Source organism: Pristiophorus japonicus, chromosome 7 (genome assembly GCF_044704955.1).
Source record: "Pristiophorus japonicus isolate sPriJap1 chromosome 7, sPriJap1.hap1, whole genome shotgun sequence".
In the NCBI taxonomy this organism is placed as follows: domain Eukaryota; kingdom Metazoa; phylum Chordata; class Chondrichthyes; family Pristiophoridae; genus Pristiophorus; species Pristiophorus japonicus.
In genome coordinates, this window is record NC_091983.1 from 110183994 (window position 1) to 110206796 (window position 22803).

Sequence of the window (22803 nt, forward strand, 5' to 3'; positions counted from 1 at the left end):
CAAATGTTTTAATAATACAGATGGGGAAAGAAATCAAAAGGTTCATGGAGGAGGGTGATCAAAAACTTGACAAAGGAACATGCAGTGTTGGGAACATCTGGGGCAATTTTGCGATTTGGAGAGGGGAGGAGTAATGTGGGGGACATAACTCCATCAGAAATGTTGGTGTGACTTGCACCCCATCACTTCCCCCCCTCATTTCCCTCCCATCATGATCACGTGTGAAACTCCTGCCAAATTCAGGAGTTCTTGGACTCTGCACATCACTACAGCTTCACTGCATGCTTTTGGTGATTTTGAGCCCTTTCTTCACCATAAATGTATTTATAAAATAGACTATGACTTTCCACTATGATCGCTATCGCCCAAAAATGGGCACTATTTCCAGCCTTAGTGCTTTTTTTATTTTTCATGATCGCTGGAATATCGCCCATTTTAAAAAGCACTAGTTTCACCTTTCTATTTTGGGTGATGGCCTTAGCGATGTGAAATGGGCCTTAGCAATGTATTCAGGCATGCAAGGCTGGCATCCATAACAACGGGCGTTCTGCGCATGCGCGTTTTTTTTTTAGCAAAGTAGTTTCCCGCGATTCGGGAGTTCAGGGGTCATCTGTGCATGCTCAGAAGAGTGAAAGAGAGAGAGAAAAAGAAGGAGAGAGAAAGCAAGCAGTCTGTTGACTTTAAAGATGTCTAGTCATACGAGTATGCAGCAGGAGGAGCTGTCAGCGAGAAGGAGGGTGAAAGCCTTCTCGGATGAGGCAAATGAGGCCCTCGTAAATGAGGTGGAAAATAGGTGGGGCCAATTAAACCGGGGTGGATGAAGAAAACCTCATCCCCCATCTCCGGACCTATCACAAAATATGGGGCGATATCGCTGCCGTTGTTTCTTCTGTGGCCCACAATAGGCGTGAGGCAGACCAGTGCCGCAAGAGGTGGAACAGCCTGGTTGCTTCAGCAAGAGTAAGTATTAAGTTATTACATTTTAAATTGTAATGATGCACTGAATTAATTAGAATGTAAATCTGCTGGATTGTAATTAAGCTGGGTAATCTTGGATAGCTTCTCTGCTAAGATTTGGACTGGGATCGGAACTGCCACCCTTTAAGTCTAATTTTGCTGAGATGCCCCTTACATTTAATGAACAGTATTAATTATTATTATTTAAAGGAATGACTGGAAACAGACAGACCGCAAACATTCGGCATTTCTACCATGTTAGTTTAGGAGAATTTTTGTGTACTGTGAGAATGTCTTTAACTTGGGCACCGTCTCCTTTTTGGTTATGTTGGTGGATGGGGCACTACTGAGCACTGAGGGGGACGCTCAGCTTTACCCAGACTGTGTGAGTCTCTCCGGCTGCTGTCACTCACAGCCTGGACTGGGGGAGAGCTGCCCTGGCTCACTGTCTGCCCTGGGACACTTTGGGACATTAGCTCCGGCCACATGGAGATCTCCGAGCACAGCCCATGGACACGGTGCCCCCTCCCATTACACTCCTGTCATTGCTGAGCTTACCAGTGGTCCTGATTTCCCCCCGGGGGATCTCCATCGATTCCAATAAACCGCCTCCCTCCCCTCAGGCACCGAATGGCACGGCCCATGGATGGGGCCCTTCCTGGAGATTGTAAGCGAGATGTTTGGTGTTGAGCATTAGTTCCTAAATACGATCTTATTAAATATTTTCTCTAAACGTAGATGTTATAACCATGCATCTATTGTGGATACAAACTGTATTAGCATATAACATTAAAGTTATGGATGAATTGAATGTGGGGTGACTAATTGTGGATTACAATATCTGTTGTGTTTCCGTAATAGTACCCAGTCAATTAGTTCATGCCATGCTCTTGTCACGTTTGCAGAGGAAGATATCTAAGAATCGATCTGAACAGAGGTGGACCGGAGGAGGGCCTACTGACCTTCACTCTATGAATGATCTGGAGGAGCGTGCCGCAGCCTTAGTGGTCAGGCATAATCATTCTGCCACCCGTGGTGGTGCAGATCCCGTTGTTGCGCCACGTGAGTAATGTGTAAAGCAGTGGTAAATCAGTGGTAATTTAAAGTAATTTAATGGGCTTTCATTATAATATATGAATGATGTAATGTTATGCATGCAGCTTCTGTACTCTCAGGTTAATCATACATAACGTCTTCACATTTATTGCAGTAGTGTTGCTCCTCGTACATATGCCAGCGCAGCACAAGCATTCTCATGTCTACCCTTCTCTTTGAATAACCTCAATTATGTTTTTTCAGACCCCTGAGGCGCAAAGGGAGGCCCCTGCACCAACCCCTTTACTGCTGCAGATGGTCATCACCATGGGTGAGGAACAAGAATCTGAGGAGGAGGAAGATGACCCAGAGTTTTCATCTGTGGTAACTGCGGCCGCGTCATCGTCAACGGATGAAGTAGTGGGGCCAAACGGCTTGCAGCACTCCAAGGCATCCAGTGCCCACGCCGACCCTGCGGAGATTGGGTCAGTGAGGTAGGCACACCCTGCAATGGACAGATCCAAATGAGGACATGGTCTCGCTGTCAAGCGCGAGCATCAACATAAGTCGAGAGCTCCTCCAAGCACTTGGTGTTGACCGGCAACATTGCCACACTGTCTGCACGAATAACAGAGGGCTTGGAGCAGATAGTTGCGGCAATGGGGCGAATGACCAATTCTGTCGACGCCTTGCGACTTGCGATAGTTTCGGGAGATGGCACTGCACCCCAAGGTGCCGTACCACCAAGCACCACAACAGATGCGAGACAAGAGGAAGAACTTCCTTCTGACTCGGAAGACGTTTCTCCTCCAGTCACTGAGGTCATTCTGCTGACGTCACACACCTCCCACCCCTCCACCACAGCGGCAGGTCTTGAGGTGCTCTGCTGCAAGATGTCTTGGTCCCATTACTCGGGGAGTTAGTGGGAAACGGGGGGTTATTACAAGGGGGGGGTCAAGGTGCAGGAGAGAAGCATGGCCGCAGGTGTGGGGGGGAGGGGTGGCGGGGATGGGGGGTGGTGCTGTATATTGTTGTGTTCTTAAAACAAAAAAATTGTTGCATGTTCATTGTTGGGAATGATGGGATGGTGTTGTTATATTGTTGTGTTACACATGTTGTTGACTGTTGGTGTTGGTTGTTATATATGTTTGTTAAAAAAATTTAACTACATCTTCAATTATTAAACATTTTTATTTAACTTTACAATTGTTGTGAAGTGTCTTCTAATAACGCAAGGTAAAACATCAATACAGTGGTTGGAAACAATGGCCATGGCCAGACCAGGCCAGGCCAGGATGAAATGTAATGCAACTGTAACTGTCACCAACGTAACTTCACACAAAGCGTTCATTTATGAGCTACTGATGCAAGTGTTTTGCAGCTGCATAACTATCACGGGACTTTTCCAGTGTTGTGTGGGGGCAGGGGGGCATGGGTTCATCGCCAGGCTGATTGTCCATCCCGAGGTCCTCGTCCATCTTCTTGTCGTCCTCCTCTTCCACCTCCCCGCTCTCTTGAGGTGAACCAGCGGTCCCATTTGGTAATTGTTGTCCTCTCCTGATAACTAGGTTATGCAACATGCAGCACACCACAATGAACTCGGCAACCTGCTCAGAGTGGTATTATAGTTTGCCTCCTGAGTGGTCCAGGCATCTGAAGCGCTGCTGAAGCAATCCAATTATCTTTTCAACGATATTGCACGTAGCGATATGGCTTTCGTTGTAGCGCTTCTTGGCTTCTGTCTGGAGCTTATGCAGGGTGATCATGAGTCAGCTGTCAAGGCCATATTCTTTATCCCCCAGCATCCAACCGTGACCTTGTGGCTGACTCTTAAACAGGTCAGACACAGTGCTCTCATGCAAGATGTGCGCATCATGGATGCTCCCTGGAAAATTTGCATTTATGCCATGATTATTTGCTTGTGGTCGACAATGAGCTGCACATTTAGAGAGTGGAATCCCTTTCGGTTCTGAAAGACCTCTGCATGCTGTAAAGGTGCTCGCAGGGCAACGTGCATACAGTCTATTGTTCCCTGCACTTTGGGGAAGTTTGCTATTCTCGAGAAACCCAAAGCCGTCTCAGTCTGTGCCTCCTTGGTCATAGGGTAGTTCATAAAGTCCATCCTGCGTGTGTAAAGGGCTTCAGTCACCGATCGAATGCATTAATGTGTGGCGTGCTGAGAGATACCGCAAATGTCGCCAGCTGAGGCCTGAAAGGAGCCCGATGCGTAGAAGGAAAGTGCCACAGTAACCTTAACCTCAAAGGGGAGTGCGGTCCTAATGGTGCTGTTCGGCTGCAGATCTCCCTTAATTTGCTGGCATATCTCACTAATGACCTCCTTTCGGAAGCGCAGCTTTCTAACGCACGTGTTATCGGACATGTCCAGGTATGATCGCTTATCCCTGCAAATGCGTTGGGTGTAACATCTCCTACTCTGCAGCAGTCTGCCACCTCTTTGATTGGGAACATAATGCTCTTCAATGAGCCTTCTCCCATCTCTATTCTGCAGCATGTGAGTAGTCATCAATACTGGTTGAGAAATTACAGGCCCCATCACTATAGATCACTAAAAATGCCCTTAATTTGTCCTCAACAAATACAAATGTGATTAGATGATTGGCAAGAGTCAAAAAGACCCTTAAAATCACTCACAAATTGATTCTCCTGACAAGCAATTGAAGCAGCCTTTTATTAAAGATCCTCCGAGTTACAAAATGGTGTCCGTAATGCCGAGTTAAGGTCAGCTGATTGCAGCTTTTCTTCAGCGTCTTTTTGGGTCAGCGATAAGTTGGGCGAATTATGGGCAAAATGCCGAATGTAGCGCTCGGTGATAATCTGGGCCATAATCGGGCGCTAATTTCCATTATAAACACTATTCTCGGCCTTGCACGAGGATGATGTCATTTTTTTTAAAAAATAGGCTGGGCGATGCAGCTCATTCCTCGATGCCGAAAGTTGCACCGGCGATAAATGGGCTATAATTGGGCACTAGTTTCCACTTTTCAGCAAATATGGGCGATAGACTGCATCTTAGCGCTTATGAGCGCTAAATGGGCGATGATGTGCTGAAAGTCTAGCCCATAATATATATCTGCTGTTTTCTAATCATTTTTTATTGCTTTTACCAGTTATTTCAATGTTTCTATGATTTTCGACATTTGCCATGATGGCTCGACATGGGATTATATCACACTGCCTGTTGCTGTTGTTTTTTTGTCCACGTGCAGAAGTTGAAGTTGGTCGACCATACAGTTCAAATCCTCCTCTTCCAGTAAGTAGCTACCTTCTGTAAACTGCTTGTAACAGAAAGCAAAACAACTGTAATTCTAGCTTCACACCAATGAGCTTATATTTTTAACTTCGCTGTTAGGCAGAGATGAATGAATTTCCTCCAACCAAAACAAATCAGTGCAATATGTGACACATACTTCTTAAACATAGAAACATAGAAAGGAGGTGCAAGAGTAGGCCATTCGGCCCTTCGAGCCTGCACCACCATTCAATATAATTATGGTTAATCATGCAACTTCAGTACCCCACTCCTGCCTTCTCTCCATACTCTCTGATCCCTTTAGCCATAAGGGCCACATCTAACTCCCTTTTGAATATAGCCAATGAACTGGACTCAACAACTTTCTGTGGTAGAGAATTCCATAGGTTCACAATTCTCTGGGTGAAAAAGTTGTTCCTCATATCGGTCCGAGATGGCTTACCCCTGATCCTGAGACTGTGACCCCTGGTTCTGGACTTCCCCAACTTGTGGAACATTCTTCCTGCATCTAACTTGTCCAATCCTGTCAGAATTTTATATGCTTCTATGAGATCCCCTCTCAGTCTTCTAAATTCCAGTGAATATAAGCCTAGTCGATCCAGTGTTTCTTCATATTATCAGTCCTGCCATCCCGGGAATCAGTCTGGTGAACTTTTGCTGCACTCCCTCAATAGCAAGAATGTCCTTCCTCAGGTTAGGAGATTAAACTGTACACAATACTCAAGGTGTGATCTCACCAAGGCCCTGTACAACTGCAGTAAGACCTCCCTGCTCCTGTACTCAAATCCTCTCGCTATGAAGGCCAACATGCCATTTGCTTTCTTTACTGCCTACTGTAGCAGCATGCCAAACTTCATTTAATGATAAACATGGAAACATGGAAACATAGAAAATAGGTGCAGGAGTATGCTAGCTGGCCCTTCGAGCCTGCACCACCATTCAATATGATCATAGCCGATCATGCAACTTCAGCACCCCATTCCTGCTTTCTCTCCATATCCCTTGATCCCTTTTGCCGTAAAGGCCACATCTAACTCCCTTTTGAATATGTCGAACGAACTGGCCTCAACAACTTTCTGTGGTAGAGAATTCCACAGGTTTACAATTCTCTGAGTGAAGAAGTTTCTCCTCATCTCGGTCCTAAATGGCTTACCCCTTATCCTTAGACTGTGACCCCTGATTCTGGACTTCCCCAACATCGGGAACATTCTACCCGCATCTAACCTGTCCAACCCCGTCAGAATTTAATATCTTTCTATGAGATCGCCTCTCATTCTTCTAAATTCCAGTAAATATGAGCCTAGTAGATCCAGTCTTTCTACATACGTCAGTCCTGCCATTCTGGGAATCAGTCTGGTGAACCTTTGCTGCACTCCCTCAATAGCAAGAATGTCCTTCCTCAGATAAGGAGACCAAAACTGTACACAATATTCAATGTGTGGCCTCACCAAGGCCCAGTACAACTGCAGTAAGACCTCCCTGCTCCTATACTCAAATCCTCTCGCTATGAAGGCCAACATGCCATTTGCCTTCTTCACCACCTGCTGTACCTGCATGCCAACTTTCAACGACTAATATACCATGACACCCAGGTCTCTTTGCACCTCCCATTTTCCTAATCTGTCACCGTTCAGATAATATTCTGCCTTCCTGTTTTTGCCATCAAAGTGGGTAACCTCACATTTATCTACATTATACTGCATCTGCCATGCATTTGCCCACTCATCCAACTGTCCAAGTCACCCTGCAGCCTCTTAGCATCCTCACAGCTCACACTGCCACCCAGCTTAGTGTCATCTGAAAACTTGGAGATATTACACTCAATTCCTTCATCTAAATCATTAATGTATATTGTAAATAGCTGCGGTCCCAGCACTGAACCTTGCTAGTCACTGCCTGCCATTCTGAAAAGGACCCATTTATTCCTACTCTTTGCTTCCTGTCTGCCAACCAGTTCTCTATCCACATCAATACATTACCCCCAATACCATATGCTTTAATTTTGCACACTAATCTCTTGGCTGGGATCTTGTCAAAAGCCTTTTGAAAGTCCAAATACACCACATCCACTGGTTCTCCCTTATCCACTCTACTAGTTACATCCTCAAAAAATTCGAGAAGATTTGTCAAGCATGATTTCCCTTTCATAAATTCATGCTTACTTGGACCGATCCTGTCACTGCTTTCCAAATGTGCTGCTATTACATCTTTAATAATTGATTCCAACATTTTCCCGACAACCGATATCAGGCTAACCGATCTGTAATTCCCTTATTTCCTCCCTCCTTTTTTAAAAAGTGGTGTTACTTTAGCTACTCTCCAATCCATAGGAACTGATCCCGAGTCTATAGAATGTTGGAAAATTACCACCAATGCATCCGCTGTTTCTAGGGCCACTTCCTTATGTACTCTGGGATGCAGACTATCAGATGTACCATGACACCTAGGTCTCGTTGCACCTCCCCTTTTACTAATCTGTCACCATTCAGATAATCTGCCTTCCTGTTTTTGCCACCAAAGTGCGTAACCTCACATTTATCCACATTATACTGCATCTGCCATGCATTTGCCCACCCACCTAACCTGTCCAAGTCACCCTTTAGCCTCTTAGCATCCTCCTCACAGCTCACACTGCCACCCAGCTTAGTGTTATCTGCAAACTTGGAGATATTACATTCAATTCCTTCGTTTAAATCATTAATATATATTGTAAATAGCTGGGGTCCCAGCACTGAACCTTGCGGTACCCCACGAGTCACTGTCTGCCATTCTGAAAAGGACTCATTTATTCCCACTCTTTGCTTCCAATCTGCCAACCAGTTCTCTATCCACGTCAATACATTACCCCCAATACCATGTGCCTTAATTTTGCACACTAATTTCTTGTATGGAACCTTGTCAAAAGCCTTTTGAAAGTCCAAATACACCACATCCACTGGTTCTCCCTTATCCACTCTACTAGTTACATCCTCAAAAAATTCTAGAAGATTTGTCAAGCATGATTTCCCTTTCATAAATCCATGCTGATTTGGACCGATCCTGTCACTGCTTTCCAAATGCGCTGCTATTACATCTTTAATAATTGATTCCAGCATTTTCCCCACTACCGATGTCAGGCTAACTGGTCTATAATTCCCTGTTTTCTCTCCCTCCTTTTTTAAAAAGTGGTGTTACATTAGCTATCCTCAAATTCATAGGAACTGATCCAGAGTCCATGGAATGTTGGAAAATGACCACCAATGCATCTACTATTTCTACGGCCGCTTCCTTAAGTAGTCTGGGATGCAGACTATCAGGCCCTGGGGATTTATCGGTCTTCAATCCCATCAATTTCCCTAACACCATTTCCTGACAATAAGGATTTCCCTCATTTCTTTCAGTTCCTCTTTCTCGCTAGACCCTCGGTCCCCTAGTATCTTCGGGAGGTTATTCGTGTCTTCCTTAGTGAAGACAGAACCAAAGTATTTGTTCAATTGGTCTGCCATTTCCTTGTTCCCCATTTTGAATTCGCCTGATTCTGACTGCAAGGGATCTACATTAGTCTTCACTAATCTTTTTCTCTTCACATATCTATAAGCAGCTTTTGCAGTCAGTTTTTATGTTCCCTGCAGGCTTACTGTCATACTCTATTTCTCCCCTCCTAATTAAACCCTTAGTCATCCTCTGCTGAATTCTAAATTTCTCCCAGTCCTCAGGTTTTCTGCTTTTTCTGGCCAATTTATATGTCTCTTCCTTGGATTTAACACTATCCCTAATTTCCCTTGTTAGCCACGGTTGAGCCACCTTCCCCATTTTATTTTTACGCCAGACAGGGATGTACGATTGTTGTAGTTCATCCATGTGATCTTTAAATGTCTGCCACTGCCTATCTACCATCAACCCTTTAAGTATCATTCGCCAGTCTATTCTAGCCAATTTACGTCTCATACCATCGAAGTTACCTTTCTTTAAATTCAGGACCCTAGTCTTTGAATTAGCTGTGTCACTCTCCATCTCAATGAAGAATTCTACCATATTATGGTCACTCTTCTCCAAGGGGCCTCACACGACAAGATTGCTAATTAGTCCTCTCTTATTACACATCACCCAGTCTAGGATGGCCAGCTCCATAGTTGGTTCCTCGACATATTGGTCTAGAAAACCATCCCTTATACACTCCAGGAAATCCTCCTCCACAGTATTGCTACCAGTTTGGTTCGCCCAATCTATATGTAGATTAAAGTCACCCATGATAACTGCTGTACCCTTATGGCACGCAGTCCTAATTTTCTGTTTGATGCCCAACCTCACTACTATTGTTTGGTGGTCTGTACAAAGCTAAAGGAAATATTCGATGAAATTTGGTTCTTACGGAACCAAAATCCCAAGTTTAGGAAAAGAACAGTGAGAGCAGAGATTTTTAATCTGTGCAATTGTGAGAGATGTTTCAAATCATGTTTCTCTAAACTCTCTATGGTGTTAGAAATCCACAGCCCTTCTGGACCACTCCTGCCATAGCTTCAGCAAGGACCAAAGTTTCGGCTGGGACCCGTTTATAGGTCCTGGCCTTGTGTGAGAGTCTCTGGATGGCCAGGTAGGAGTGGAGCCTTTGTCTGCCACAAACAAGGCCATCAAGGGAGGAGGGGTCAGGACTGGGGCAGCGACTCCCCACACCAGGAGTTGCTGCATCTCTAGTGTTAGAAGGACCGAGTGTTTCATTAGCGGTGGTATGTCTGTTCATGAAAAGGCCAGAATTGGGCCCATATGGGAATCTAGGGCAGGATTGTGGCTTGAACCTCCAGAGAAAGAGGTAATTAAAATATGTATATATCTATATATAGTTCCCTTGCAAAGGGGGTTACTGGAGCCAATCTTTGCACCTTCCATTGGCACAGAAACCTAACACCCACATTCCTGTCATCTCTCAGAAACTCAAATTGCATTGGCCCTCCTGGTGGGGACTCCATCTGAGCCCCTGGTGGATGTAGGTCAGGGAACCTCATTGACGACTCGCCCACACCCCACCAACACAATGCGATTTTTGACCCTTTTAAGCTGCGGACGTGAAAGTGTGATAACAAAGAATGAGCTGTGAATATTCTGCTGCTGAACATTTGCAAAATTAATGCACTGAACCTGAACAAAACCCAATCCCTGTACTAGCGACACAGGCCATGAAATGATTCTGTTGGATACCAGCGGACGATTGCTTTGCCGTTTTTAATTCCTTGCACCCCAGTTGGAGGTGCCAATCAGTTTTCAAGAAAAATAAGTTAATGCTGAAATAATAGTTAAAAGAACTCCAGGAACATGTATTAACTGTTTGTATCTGTTATTCCATAATGTAATTTGAAGGCCCCAGGGGTGAAATTAGATTGTGCAATATTTGTGCGGCATGAATGGGTTCTGGTTATTTATTTAAATGGATCAATGACTGTTCAAATAGCAAACAGATGAATTTCACGTTGATGTGAGAATTATTTTACAAATAGTGCAGAGCAATTTCATCTGCATAATTTTTAGTCATGAAGGTGACCTAAATCTTCATGGAAAGATGGATTGTAAAGGGAATGAACTTCCAAAGCAGAGTTTTGCGCATCAGTGGATTTCACAGGATTTTCTGTCCGTTAACATTGGATGGAATGTGTTCTCGGTGGACTCTGCTGCACACCAGAGTGTGTCTGGTGCAAGTTCATAACATGTTCACTTGCGTGTCAGCAGACTATTAGACCATGGGTGGCTACACAACTGAGCCCAATCCTGTCCTTAGCTGGCATGGTGTCTACACAGTGATCAAGAGTACGAAGCCATGGTGTTTCCTAGTCCCGAGGCATTGATATTAATCTTTCTGCCCCACCTGCTGCCTCCATTGAAATCCCAGAACTCAGCAGAGACCAGGGATTGAAGCTAGGGTTTTCTAGGCTTGCAAAACTTCTATATGGAGGAAAATATACCACACTTAACCTTCCTAATTTAGACCTTAGACATTTTAAAAATCCACTCCATAGCTTTTTATTTTAAAATACCAGTTATGTCAGTAACTGATTGAATACAATAAAGCAAGGCTGTACATAAATTATTTCTTTCTGGGTAGCTGTGTGTAGATACATCCAGCTTGTCATGTTGCTTTATGAATATCTAAGCACTCGAGTTTTCAATAAGCATCTTGCTTTGAATGTCTCTAGTTTATTTGAATTTAAATGCATCCCAATCCCTTCAGCTACCAGAAAAGGCATGCCGATGTTTTCTACAGTGAAAATTGTCAGAGAGAAAACAAATCATTGCAGTGCAGAGGAATAACTGATACACTGCTAAGTCTTTTTCACAAATAGTGGACAACCATATGGATGACCTGCTGGGCAACACGAGAGTAAAGTTTTGCAGATGTCCATTACCTTATCAAATGTTCACCCTATTGTGGACAAGTGAGGCAGTGGGTTTTGGATGTGGAAGAGGAAGATGGAAAAATAGAAAAAAAAGTAAACATTATTGATGTCTTCACAAAAATGCTTGGCTCCAGCCAATTGTGCAAGTCTTATTGTTAACATCTTATTTCATCTGAAGTTTTGAAGTCAAATTTGTGTTCAGTTTATTTTATCATACTTGCCATTATATAATAGTATAAATATTCTGAAATTATGTGTGAACTAATGTGGAGTATATCTTTATTGCTGCTAAAGAAAGTGAATTCTGTGAACTTGCAAGATTATGTTGTACTTAATGCTGTATAATCCAATAACCTCAATATATTATCATTTAGGCAGAAGATAATTCCACAACAGAAGACAGTAATATTCAAATCCGTCTCAACAGACTGAAAAGAAATGGTAAGAAATTAATACTTCCACTCAAGGAATTCCTGCAGGGTTCCTTATTGCTGGAAATAAGATACCCAATCTTTTAAGGCCCGCGAGGGCTTCGAGTTCCCTTGCCACAGTAGCAGGTCACTGCTCTTATTTCTACCACCTCATCAGGGTAGGTGCCTATATTGTATCTCCACAGGTGCAGGACATCCACTACAGTCATTTGGGATGGGGTCAACAGCTAGGCAAAGCAGTAGGTGGAAATCCTGTTCCACTGCACTTCTGTTGTCTTGCAAGAGTCTACGGAATTTCAGAATTTTAATTTTCAAAACACTGTACAATTGTTATAGAAACATAGAAACATAGAAAATAGGTGCAGGAGTAGGCCATTCGGCCTTTCTAGCCTGCACCGCCATTCAATGAGTTCATGGCTGAACATGCAACTTCAGTACCCCATTCCTGCTTTCTCACCATACCCCTTGATTCCCCTAGTAGTAAGGACTTCATCTAACTCCTTTTTGAATATATTTAGTGAATTGGCCTCAACAACTTTCTGTGGTAGAGAATTCCACAGGTTCACCACTCTCTGGGTGAAGAAATTCCTCCTCATCTCGGTCCTAAATGGCTTCCCCCTTATCCTTAGACTGTGTCCCCTGGTTCTGGACTTCCCCAACATTGGGAACATTCTTCCTGCATCTAACCTGTCTAACCCCGTCAGAATTCCTTGGATTTAACACAATTCCTAATTTCCCTTGTTAGCCACGGTTGGGTCACCTTCCCCGTTTTATTTTTACACCAGACAGGGATGTACAATTGTTGAAGTTCATACATGTGATCTTTAAATGTCTGCCATTGCCTATCCATCATCAACCCTGTAAGTATCATTTGCCAGTCTATCCTAGCCAATTCACGTCTCATACCATCGAAGTTACCTTTCTTTAAGTTCAGGACCCTAGTCTCTGAATTAACTGTCACTCTCCATCTTAATGAAGAATTCCACCATATTATGGTCACTCTTCCCCAAGGGGCCTTGCACAACAAGGTTGCTAATTAATCCTCTCTCATTTCAACAACACCCAGTCTAGGATGGCCAGCTATCTAGTTAGTTCCTCGACATATTGGTCTCGAAAACCATCCCTTATACACCCCAGGAAATCCTCCTCCCCCGTGCTGCTACCAGTTTGGTTAGCCCAATCTCTATGTAGATTATCATCATCATCATCATCATCATAGGCAGTCCCTCAAATCGAGGATGACTTGCTTCCACGTCAAAAAGTTCATAGGTGTTTCAATGAAGGACCTAAAATTCCAGGTCCGAACTAAATCTTGAAGTGTGGAAGATTCCTGTGCTTGGATTTTTTTAATGCCAGTAACTTATTAAATGCAATAAAACAGAGCTTTAAATACACGGGCCAGAATCTTCCCAGTCCTGCGAGTGCGGGTTTGGAGGCGGGTCCACTGTCAAAATGGCCGTGATTGACAGCGGGTCGAGATCCCTCTCTGAACCCACTTCCATGTGAGTTTCTCAGCTGTCAGATCTGCGTTTGGATCGCAGACCCGACAGCAAGCGGCGGGATAGGTAAGTACTTAAATGCTGGTTAAGAGGCTTAAAAGTAGGCACTTACAATTTTACCAACCTTTTGACAGGGGGTTTGTCGTCCCTCAGATTTCAGGCCAGGTAAGTGGAGTCGGGTACTCAGTGACTCTATTGCTTTGGCTAGTTGACAGCTGCAGAAGAGGTATAAAATCTACCATTTCACAGCTGTTTATTTTCCAATGCCAGAAGTTGAAGCCTTCAAGATTTGGAAGAGACTTTTGGGCTGTATGCAGTTTGGAAATGTTTGCAATGAACTCTCTATTCACTGTCACCTCCTTTGAGCAACCTCTTTCACCATTGACAGATCGCTTCTGTCATCTCAACCTCACCTGCCACCTAAGCCAGCAGCATCGGTGCCTTTGAAAAAAATCTCACCTTGATCCTTAGAATCCCACAATCAGCCCCAACCTCAGCATCGCTAAACACACTAGCATCACCATCAACAACACCAACCTTCTCCGTAATCACCTGATGCTGCACAGTGAACAGGGCATCAGCACCCGACCACATTGCTGCCCGAGAGGTCTGTGATGGCTTCACCATGGTCACAATTACTTCACTTCACGCTATACACCCTTTCCTAAGAAAATCATAGTGAATGAGGAAGTAGTTGGGATACTGGAGGGGTTAAAATTAGATAAAGAGGAGGTACTAGAAAGGCTGGCTGTACTTAAAGTGGATAAGTCACCAGGACTGGATGGGATGCATCCTAGAATTCTGAGGGAAGTAAAGGTGGAAATACAGAGGTTCTAGTGGCCATAATCTTCCAATCCTCCATAGATATGGGGGTATAGCCAGTGGACTGGATAATTGCAAATGTTACACCCTTGTTCAAAAAAGGTGTAAGGATAAATCTAGCAACTGCAGACCAATCAGTTTAACCTCGGTAATGAGGAAGCTTTTAGAAATGATAATTAGGGACAAAATTAACAGTCAATTGGACAAGTGTGGATTAATTAAGGAAAGCCAGCACAGATTTGTTAAAGGCAAATTGTATTTAACTAACTTGTTTGAGTCTTTTGATGAGGTAACAGAGAGGGTTGATGAAGGCAATGTGGTTGTTGTGGTATACATTGACTTCCAAAAGGCATTTGATAAAAGTGCCACATAATAGACATGCCAGAAAAGTTGAAGCCCATGGAATGAAAGGGACATTGGCAGCATGGATACAGAATTGGCTATGTGATAGGAAACAGAGAGTAGTGGTGAATGGTTTTTCAGACTGGAGGAAGGTGATGTTCCCTAGGGGTCGGTACTGGGACCACTGCTTTTGTTGAACTATATTAATAGCTTAGACTTGGGTGTACAGGGCACAATTTCAACATTTGCAGGTGACACAAATCTTGGAAGTATAGTGAACAGTGAGGAGGATAGGGATAGACTTCAAGAGACCATAGACAGGCTGGTGGAACAGGCTGACACATGGCAGATGAAATTTAATGTGGAAAAGTGCGAAATGATGCATTTTGGTAGGAAGAATGAGGAGAGGCAATATAAGCTAAAGGATACAATTCTAAAGGGGGTGCATGAACAGAGAGACCTGGGAGTATATGCGCACAAATCGTTGAAGCTGGCAGGGCAGGTTAAGTAAGTGGTTAAAAAAGCATACGGGATCCTGAACTTCATTAAAAGAGGCATAGAGAGTAAAAGCAAGTAATTTTTGATGAATCTGTATAAAACACTAGTTAGGCCTCAAGTGAAGTATTGTGTCCAATTCTGGACATTGTACTTTAGGAAGGATATGAATGCCTTCGAGAGGGTGCACAAAAGGTTTACCAGAATGGTTCCAGTGATGAGGGACTTCAGTTACGTGGGCTGGAGGAGCTGGGGTTGTTCTCCTTAGAGCAGAGTATGTTGGGAGGAGATTTGATAGAGATTTTCAAAATCACGAGGGGTCGTGACAGAGTAGATAGAGAGAAATTGCTCCCATTGGTGAAAGGGTCAAGAACCAGAGGACACAGATTTAAGGTGATTGGCTGAAGAACCAAAGGCAACATGAGGAAAAACTTTTTTATGCAGTGAGTGGTTCAGATCTGGACTGCACTGCCTGAAAGGGTGGAGGAGGCAGATTCAATCATGGCTTTCAAAAGAGAATTGGATAAGTACCTGAAGGAAAAAGATTTGCAGGGGCTACGGGGAAAGGGCAGGGAGTGGGACTAGCTGAAGTGCTGTTACAGAGACTCGGCATTGGCTCGATGTGCTGAATGGCCTCTTTCTGTCGCAGAGCTGCAGTTACGTTAACAAGCTGTCTAAGGAGCCAATTACTTTGAAGAATTCTCACAGACAGCAAACCAAGAAATGAAAAGCAGCTTTAATCCGCATTTAAAAATATTGAGAGTGAAATAAAGATTGAGTCTTTCACATGGTGATAAGGTAGACGCTGAAATATCATCAACAAACTTAACATTTTTAAAAAGGTTTTTAAAAATTGTAATTTTTATCCTTATGGAAAAATTTGACACTTGACAAATATAAAAATGAGTTTTTCAAGGCCAGAACAATTGTTTAGCAGTCATTATGCTGTTAAATTCCCAGTTATATCTATTCCAATAAAGTTTAACATTTATTGGGGTGTTTAACAACGACATCAGCACAGATGGCTCAAGTTTTCAGCAGTTCAACAACAACAACTTGTACTTATGTAGCACCTTTAACATAGTAAAACATCCCAAACTGCTTTGCAAGAGTATTATAAGACAAAAAATTTGACCCTGAGCCACGTATAGAAAAATTATGGTGGGTGACCTAAAGCTTGTCAAAGAAGTAGGTTTTAAGGAGCGTCTTAAAGGAGGAAAGAGAGGTAGAGAGGCGGAGAGGTTTAGGCCGGGAATTTTAGAGCTTGGGGCCTAGGCAACAGAAGGCATGGCCACCAATGGTTGAGCGATTATAATCAGGGATGCTCAAGAGGGCAGAATTAGAGGAGCGCAGATATTTCAAAGGATTGTGGGGCTGAAGGAGATTACAGAGATAGGGAGGGGCGAGATCATGGAAGGATTTGAAAACAAGGATGAGAATTTTGAAATTGAGACGTTGCTTAACCAGGAGCCAATGTAAGCCAGCGAGCACATGGGTGATGGGTGAATGGGACTTGGTGTGAGTTGGACATGGGTAGCTGAATTTTGGATGACCTCAACTTTAGTATGGTAGAATGTGGGTGGCCGGCCAGGGGCGTATTGGAATAGTCAAGTCTAGGGGTAACAAAGGCATGGATGAGGATTTCAGCAGTGGATGAGCTGAGGCATGGGTGGAGATTGGTGATGATAGGGAGGTGGAAATAGGTGGTCTTAGTAATGCTGCGGATGTGTGGTCAGGCATTCATTTCAAGGTCAAATATGATACCAAGGTTGTAAACAGTGTGGTTCAACCTCAGACAGATGTTAGGGAGAGTAGCTAGGGAACAGAGTTTGTGGCAGTGACCGAAAACAAGGGCTTCGGTCTTCCCAATATTTAATTGGAGAAAATTTCTGCTCATCATCGTACAAGCTGGCTGTCAATTTAGAGACTGTGAAGGAGTCGAGAGAAGAGGTGGTGATGTAGAGCTGGATGTTATCAGAGTACATGTTGCAACTGATGCTGTGTTTTCAGAAAATGTCACCAAGTGGCAGCATATAGATGAGAAATAGGAGGGGCCAAGTATAGATCCTTGGGGGACACCAGAGTTAATGATGCGGGAGTGGGAAGAGAAGCCATTGCAGGTGATTCTCTGGCTACGATTAAATAGATAAGAATGGAACCAGGCGAGTGCAGTCGCACCCAGCTGGACGACGGTGGAGAGGCATTGGTGAACGATAGTGGTCAACCGTGGCAAAGACTGCAGACAAGTCAAGATGGAGGAGGAGGGATAGTTTACCTTTGTCACATTCACAAAGGATGTAATTTATGACTTTGAGAGCCGTTTCAGCACCGTGGCAGGAGTGGAAACCTAATTGGAGGGATTCAAACATGGAGTTGCGGGAAAAATGGGGACGGATTTGGGAGGCGACAACACGTTCAAGGACTTTGGAGAGGAAAGGGTGGTTGGAGATGGTGGTTTGCAAGGACGGAGGGGTCAAGGGTTGTTTATTTGAGGAGAGGGGTGATGACAGCAGATTTGAGGGAGAGGGGGACAGTACCTGAGGAGAGAGAACAGTTAACAATTTCAGCTAACGTGGGAGCCAGAAAAAAAAGTTGGGTGGTCAGTAGTTTGGTGGGAATAGGATCAAGGGAGCAAAAAGTGGGTCTCATGGACAAGATGAGTGCGGAGAGGTCATGAGGGCAGATCAGAGAAAAACTGGCGAAAGATGTAAGTTCAGGGCTAGGGCAGGGGGGAACCTTAGAGAAAGTTTGGCTTGGTGGGCTAGGGGAAGAAAGGGAAGTGGCAGAGGCAGCTGAACAGATGGTCTCAATCTTAAAAACGAAGAAGTCCGTGAGGGTGGAGGAGAGAAGGGAGAAGTGTTTAAGAAGACGGGGGATGTGGGTGGAGAGCAATACGAGGAAGTGGTCAGAGTTGAAATGATGGGAGTAACGAGGCCACGAGAGATGGCAAGGTCAAGGGGGTGGTTTTAATATGGGTTGATGAGTTTACATGAAGGGAGAGATTAAGGGAGGATAGGAGGCCAGTGAACTCGGAGGAGAGAGAATATAATGAATTGACATTGAGGTTGAAATCACTGAGGATGAGAAGTCGTTCGGTGCAGAGGCAGCGAGAGGAAAGCAGTGAAGATAGCTCGGTGAAAACATTTTAAGGTACTTGGGTGGGCAGTAGAGAATGAGAATTTTAAATGAGAGATGAGAGAGGTGGAATAAGGTGAAATGCTCAAAGGGGAGAAAGTGCCGGAGGAGTAGGGGACAGACCAAGGGGTGATTTGGTGATGAGAGCCACACCGCCATCACGGTGGTCTGAGCAGGCCAAGTGGTGGTAGGTATAGCCAGGCAGGGAGGCTTCATTTAAGGGTAAGATGTCATCACCCCTCAACCAAGATTCCGTCAGGGCCATGATGTCGATGCAATCATGCATGATTAGCTCAAGGATGGCAAGGGTCTTGTTTGGAAGTGAACAGACATTCTGGAGGGAGATGCAGAGAAGGTCGGTGATTGCTGACCCACGGCCAGCATCCACAGAGTCAGCGCTGGGGGCGGAGGGACGTTGAGTTGACGGCGAAAGCTGACCGTTCACCGCCATTACCCACCGCAAAATCCGGGCCGATTTCTTCTGATTTGCATTCAATGACAACAACAACTTGCAATTATATAGCACCTTTAATGCAATAAAACGTTCCAAGCTGCATCACAGGAGCTTTAGCAAACATAAAGAGATATTAGGACATTTCATTTCTCATTGTTCTGCCAACTTACATAGTTTATCAAAACACAAACTCTTATTTCTGAACAACCTCCTCTGAATCTACTGCTTCTCCTAGATTGGGATCACTTGTAAATTTGACCACTTTCCCAAAAAACCAAACCCTGGAACACTCCACTGAGTTCCTCCCTATCGCCTCATCCTAATATAATTCCTTTAACGATCTCCTAGTAAAAGATCCCCTCGGAATGAGTGATCACAGTATGGTTGAATTTGTAGTACAGATTGAGGGTGAGGAAGTAGTGTCTCAAACGAGCGTACTATGCTTAAACAAAGGGGACTACAGTAGGATGAGGGTATAGTTGGCTAGAGTAGACTGGAAACACAGACTAAACGGTGGCACAATTGAGGAACAGTGGAGGACTTTTAAGGAGCTCCTTCATAGTGCTCAACAAAAATATATTCCAGTGAAAAAGAAGGCGGTAAGAGAAGGGATAACGAGCCATGGATAACCAAGGAAATAAAGGAGAGTATCAAATTAAAGACCAATGTGTATAAGGTGGCCAAGGTTAGTGGGAAACTAGAAGATTGGGAGAATTTTAAACGACAGCAAAGAATGACTAAGAAAGCAATAAAGAAAGGAAAGATAGATTACGAAAGTAAACTTGCGCAAAACATAAAAACAGATAATAAAAGCTTTTACAGATATATAAAATGGAAAAGAGTGACTAAAGTAAATGTTGGTCCCTTAGCAGATGAGAAGGGGGATTTAATAATGGGAAATGTGGAAATGGCTGAGACCTTAAACAATTATTTTGCTTCGGTCTTCACAGTGGAAGACACAAAAACCATGCCAAAAATTGCTGGTCACAGGAATGTGGGAAGGGAGGACCTTGAGATAATCACTATCACTAGGGGGGTAGTGCTGGACAGGCTAATGGGACTCAAGGTAGACAACTCCCCTGGTCCTGATGAAATACATCCCAGGGAATTAAAAGAGATGACGGAAGTTATAGCAGATGCATTCGTTATAATCTACCAAAATTCTCTGGACTCTGGGGCGGTACCAGCAGATTGGAAAGCAGCTAATGTAATGCCTCTGTTTAAAAAAGGGGGCAGACAAAAGGCAGATAACTATAGGCCGGTTATTTTAACATCTGTAGTGGGGAAAATGCTTGAAACTATCATTAAGGAAGAAATAGCGGGACATCTAGATAGGAATAGTGCAATCAAGCAGACGCAGCATGGATTCATGAAGGGGAAATCATGTTTAACTAATTTACTGGAATTCTTTGAGGATATAACGAGCATGGTGGATAGAGGTGCACCGATGGATGTGGTGTATTTAGATTTTCAAAAGGCATTCGATAAGGTGCCACACAAGGTTAAAAGGTTACTGCAGAAGATAAAGGTACGCGGAGTCAGAGGAAATGTATTAGCATGGATCGAGAATTGGCTGGCTAACAGAAAGCAGAGAGTCGGGATAAATGGAACCTTTTTGGGTTGGAAATTCGTGGTTAGTGGTGTGCCACAGGGATCGGTGCTGGCACCACAACTGTTTACAATATACATAGATGACCTGGAAGAGGGGACAGAGTGTAGTGTAACAAAATTTGCAGATGAAACAAAGATTAGTGGGAAAGCGGGTTGTGTAGAGGACACAAAGAGGCTGCAAAGAGATTTAGATAGGTTTAGCGAATGGGCTAAGGTTTGGCAGATGGAATACAATGTCGGAAAGTGTGAGGTCATCCACCTTGGGAAAAAAAAACAGTAAAAGGGAATATTACTTGAATGGGGAGAAATTACAACATGCTGCGGTGCAGAGGGACCTGGGGGTCCTTGTGCATGAATCCCAAAAAGTTAGTTTGCAGGTGCAGCAGGTAATCAGGAAGGTGAATGGAATGTTGGCCTTCATTGCGAGAGGGATGGAGTACAAAAGCAGGGAGGTCCTGCTGCAACTGTATAGGGTATTGGTGAGGCCGCACCTGGAGTACTGCGTGCATTTTTGATCACCTTACTTAAGGAAGGATATACTAGCTTTGGAGGGGGTACAGAGACGATTCACTAGGCTGATTCTGGAGATGAGGGGGTTACCTTATGATGATAGATTGAGTAGACTGGGTCTTTACTCGTTGAAGTTCAGAAGGATGAGGGGGGATCTTATAGAAACATTTAAAATAATGGAAGGGATAGACAAGATAGAGGCAGAGAAGTTGTTTCTACTAGCCGGGGAAACTAGAACTAGGAGCCTCAAAATACGGGAGAGCCAATTTAAAACCGAGTTGAGAAGGAATTTCTTCTCCCAGAGGGTTGTGAATCTGTGGAATTCTCTGCCCAAGGAAGCAGTTGAGGCTAGCTCATTGAATGTATTCAAATCACAGATAGATAGATTTTTAACCAATAAGGGAATTAAGGGTTACGGGGAGCGGGTGGGTAAGTGGAGCTGAGTCCACGGCCAGATCAACCATGATCTTTTGAATGGCGGAGCAGGCTCGAGGGGCTAGATGGCCTACTCCTGTTCCTAATTCTTATGTTCTTATGTTCACTTGCTATTTTCTTCCCTTCAGCAATTTCTTTACCCTGGATCATCAATGGTTCACACTTAACGAATAGGCCCCGATATTTACGGGGAGGTGGAGAGGGAGCAGAGGAAGGTGTTTGTGGGTTGAGGAAAACCCGGACATGATGGAAATGTAACAGCAGGACCTCATTAGTATTGTTTTACTCTGTTTCCTGTCCAGCAGCTGCCCAGATTGAGAGGCTGACCGGCTGCCGGGCAGGAAAGCCAGCGATAGGAGGCAACAGCTGAGGGCTGCTGGGTATGGTCTCTGGAAATTGCAGAAGATCAAGGCATGGTGGGGGGATTGGTGTACGGCAGTGAGGAGCAGGGGAGAGATCGCGGGGAAGGCAGGCTGATCGCAGGTTATGGCTGAAGATTGCGGAAGAAGGTTTGCTTGACGGGTCTTGGGGAAGCACTCCTGCTCCTCCTGGTCCAAAAGCACTCACCTACTGGATACGTTACCGCCGCCTCCCGCAGCTGATGGGTTTCCCGAGCCCTGGGAAACTCGGCCCGCAGCCGCTAAAGTCAAATGGCTCCCGAAATCTGAGGAATAGAGCGTCATTAACATGTTCTAAACACTGACCCGCCTCTCCAGAGCGGGTTACTCGGACGACCCCATACCCACTGCGGTTAAACCAGATGTAGGTGTGTTCCTGGTGGGTTTGGGTCAGTTTTCACATATTTACTGATTTAATCATTCCTCGCCTACCCTCTGCTGGCCGGCGTGGGGTTGGAGAGGGGAAACTCCCCTCCTGCATAGTCTTTAATGTGGAACTTTGTCAAATGTCTTTTGGAAGTCCAGCTGCATCATGCTGCAGAGGTTCCACAGTCCACTTGCGATGTCAATTCCTGAAAGAAATTGGGGTGATTGATTAGGTAGGATCTTCTTCATCTGAATCTGTGTTGATTGCTCTTTACTAGGTTATTATTGTATAGATATTCTTCATGTTAACTCCAGATAATCGATTCTATTAGTTTAAATGGAATGACATTAAAAGGAGTGGATCTGTAGTTGCCTGTATTTGTTTTGTCCCCTTTTTAAAAATGAGCACCAGAATAGACTATTTCCAATCTTCTTGGATGTAACTGGGATTTGTTTCCACAGGCATTCCAGTTTAAATGAAAAAAAAAAATTCATTTCCACTGATGTTTTGTTTTTGGTGATGGCAAATTATTATCAGAGACCCGCAAAAGATTTGCGGTCAAATTAGTACTTTTATTGCAACAGTACTTGTTTAGACTGTTATCAAATTCTTCATCTCTAGAATCAACGCTGATGTCCTCCCTCCTTCTCTCACTCACCCTTTCCCTCTCTCCCCC

At 44.1% G+C, this 22803-nt stretch overlaps 1 protein-coding gene across 1 annotated transcript in view; it reads left to right on the forward strand.

The window, feature by feature from the left end:
* LOC139266828 (adhesion G protein-coupled receptor F4-like) overlaps positions 1–22803 on the forward strand; it is a 186779-nt gene that overhangs the window by 70694 nt on the left and 93282 nt on the right. Inside the window, exons 3-4 of the mRNA XM_070884435.1 lie at positions 5121–5263; positions 12003–12069. Coding sequence (XP_070740536.1) covers positions 5156–5263; positions 12003–12069 — 175 coding nt within the window. The 5' untranslated portion in view covers positions 5121–5155. The remainder of the gene's footprint in view (positions 1–5120; positions 5264–12002; positions 12070–22803) is intronic.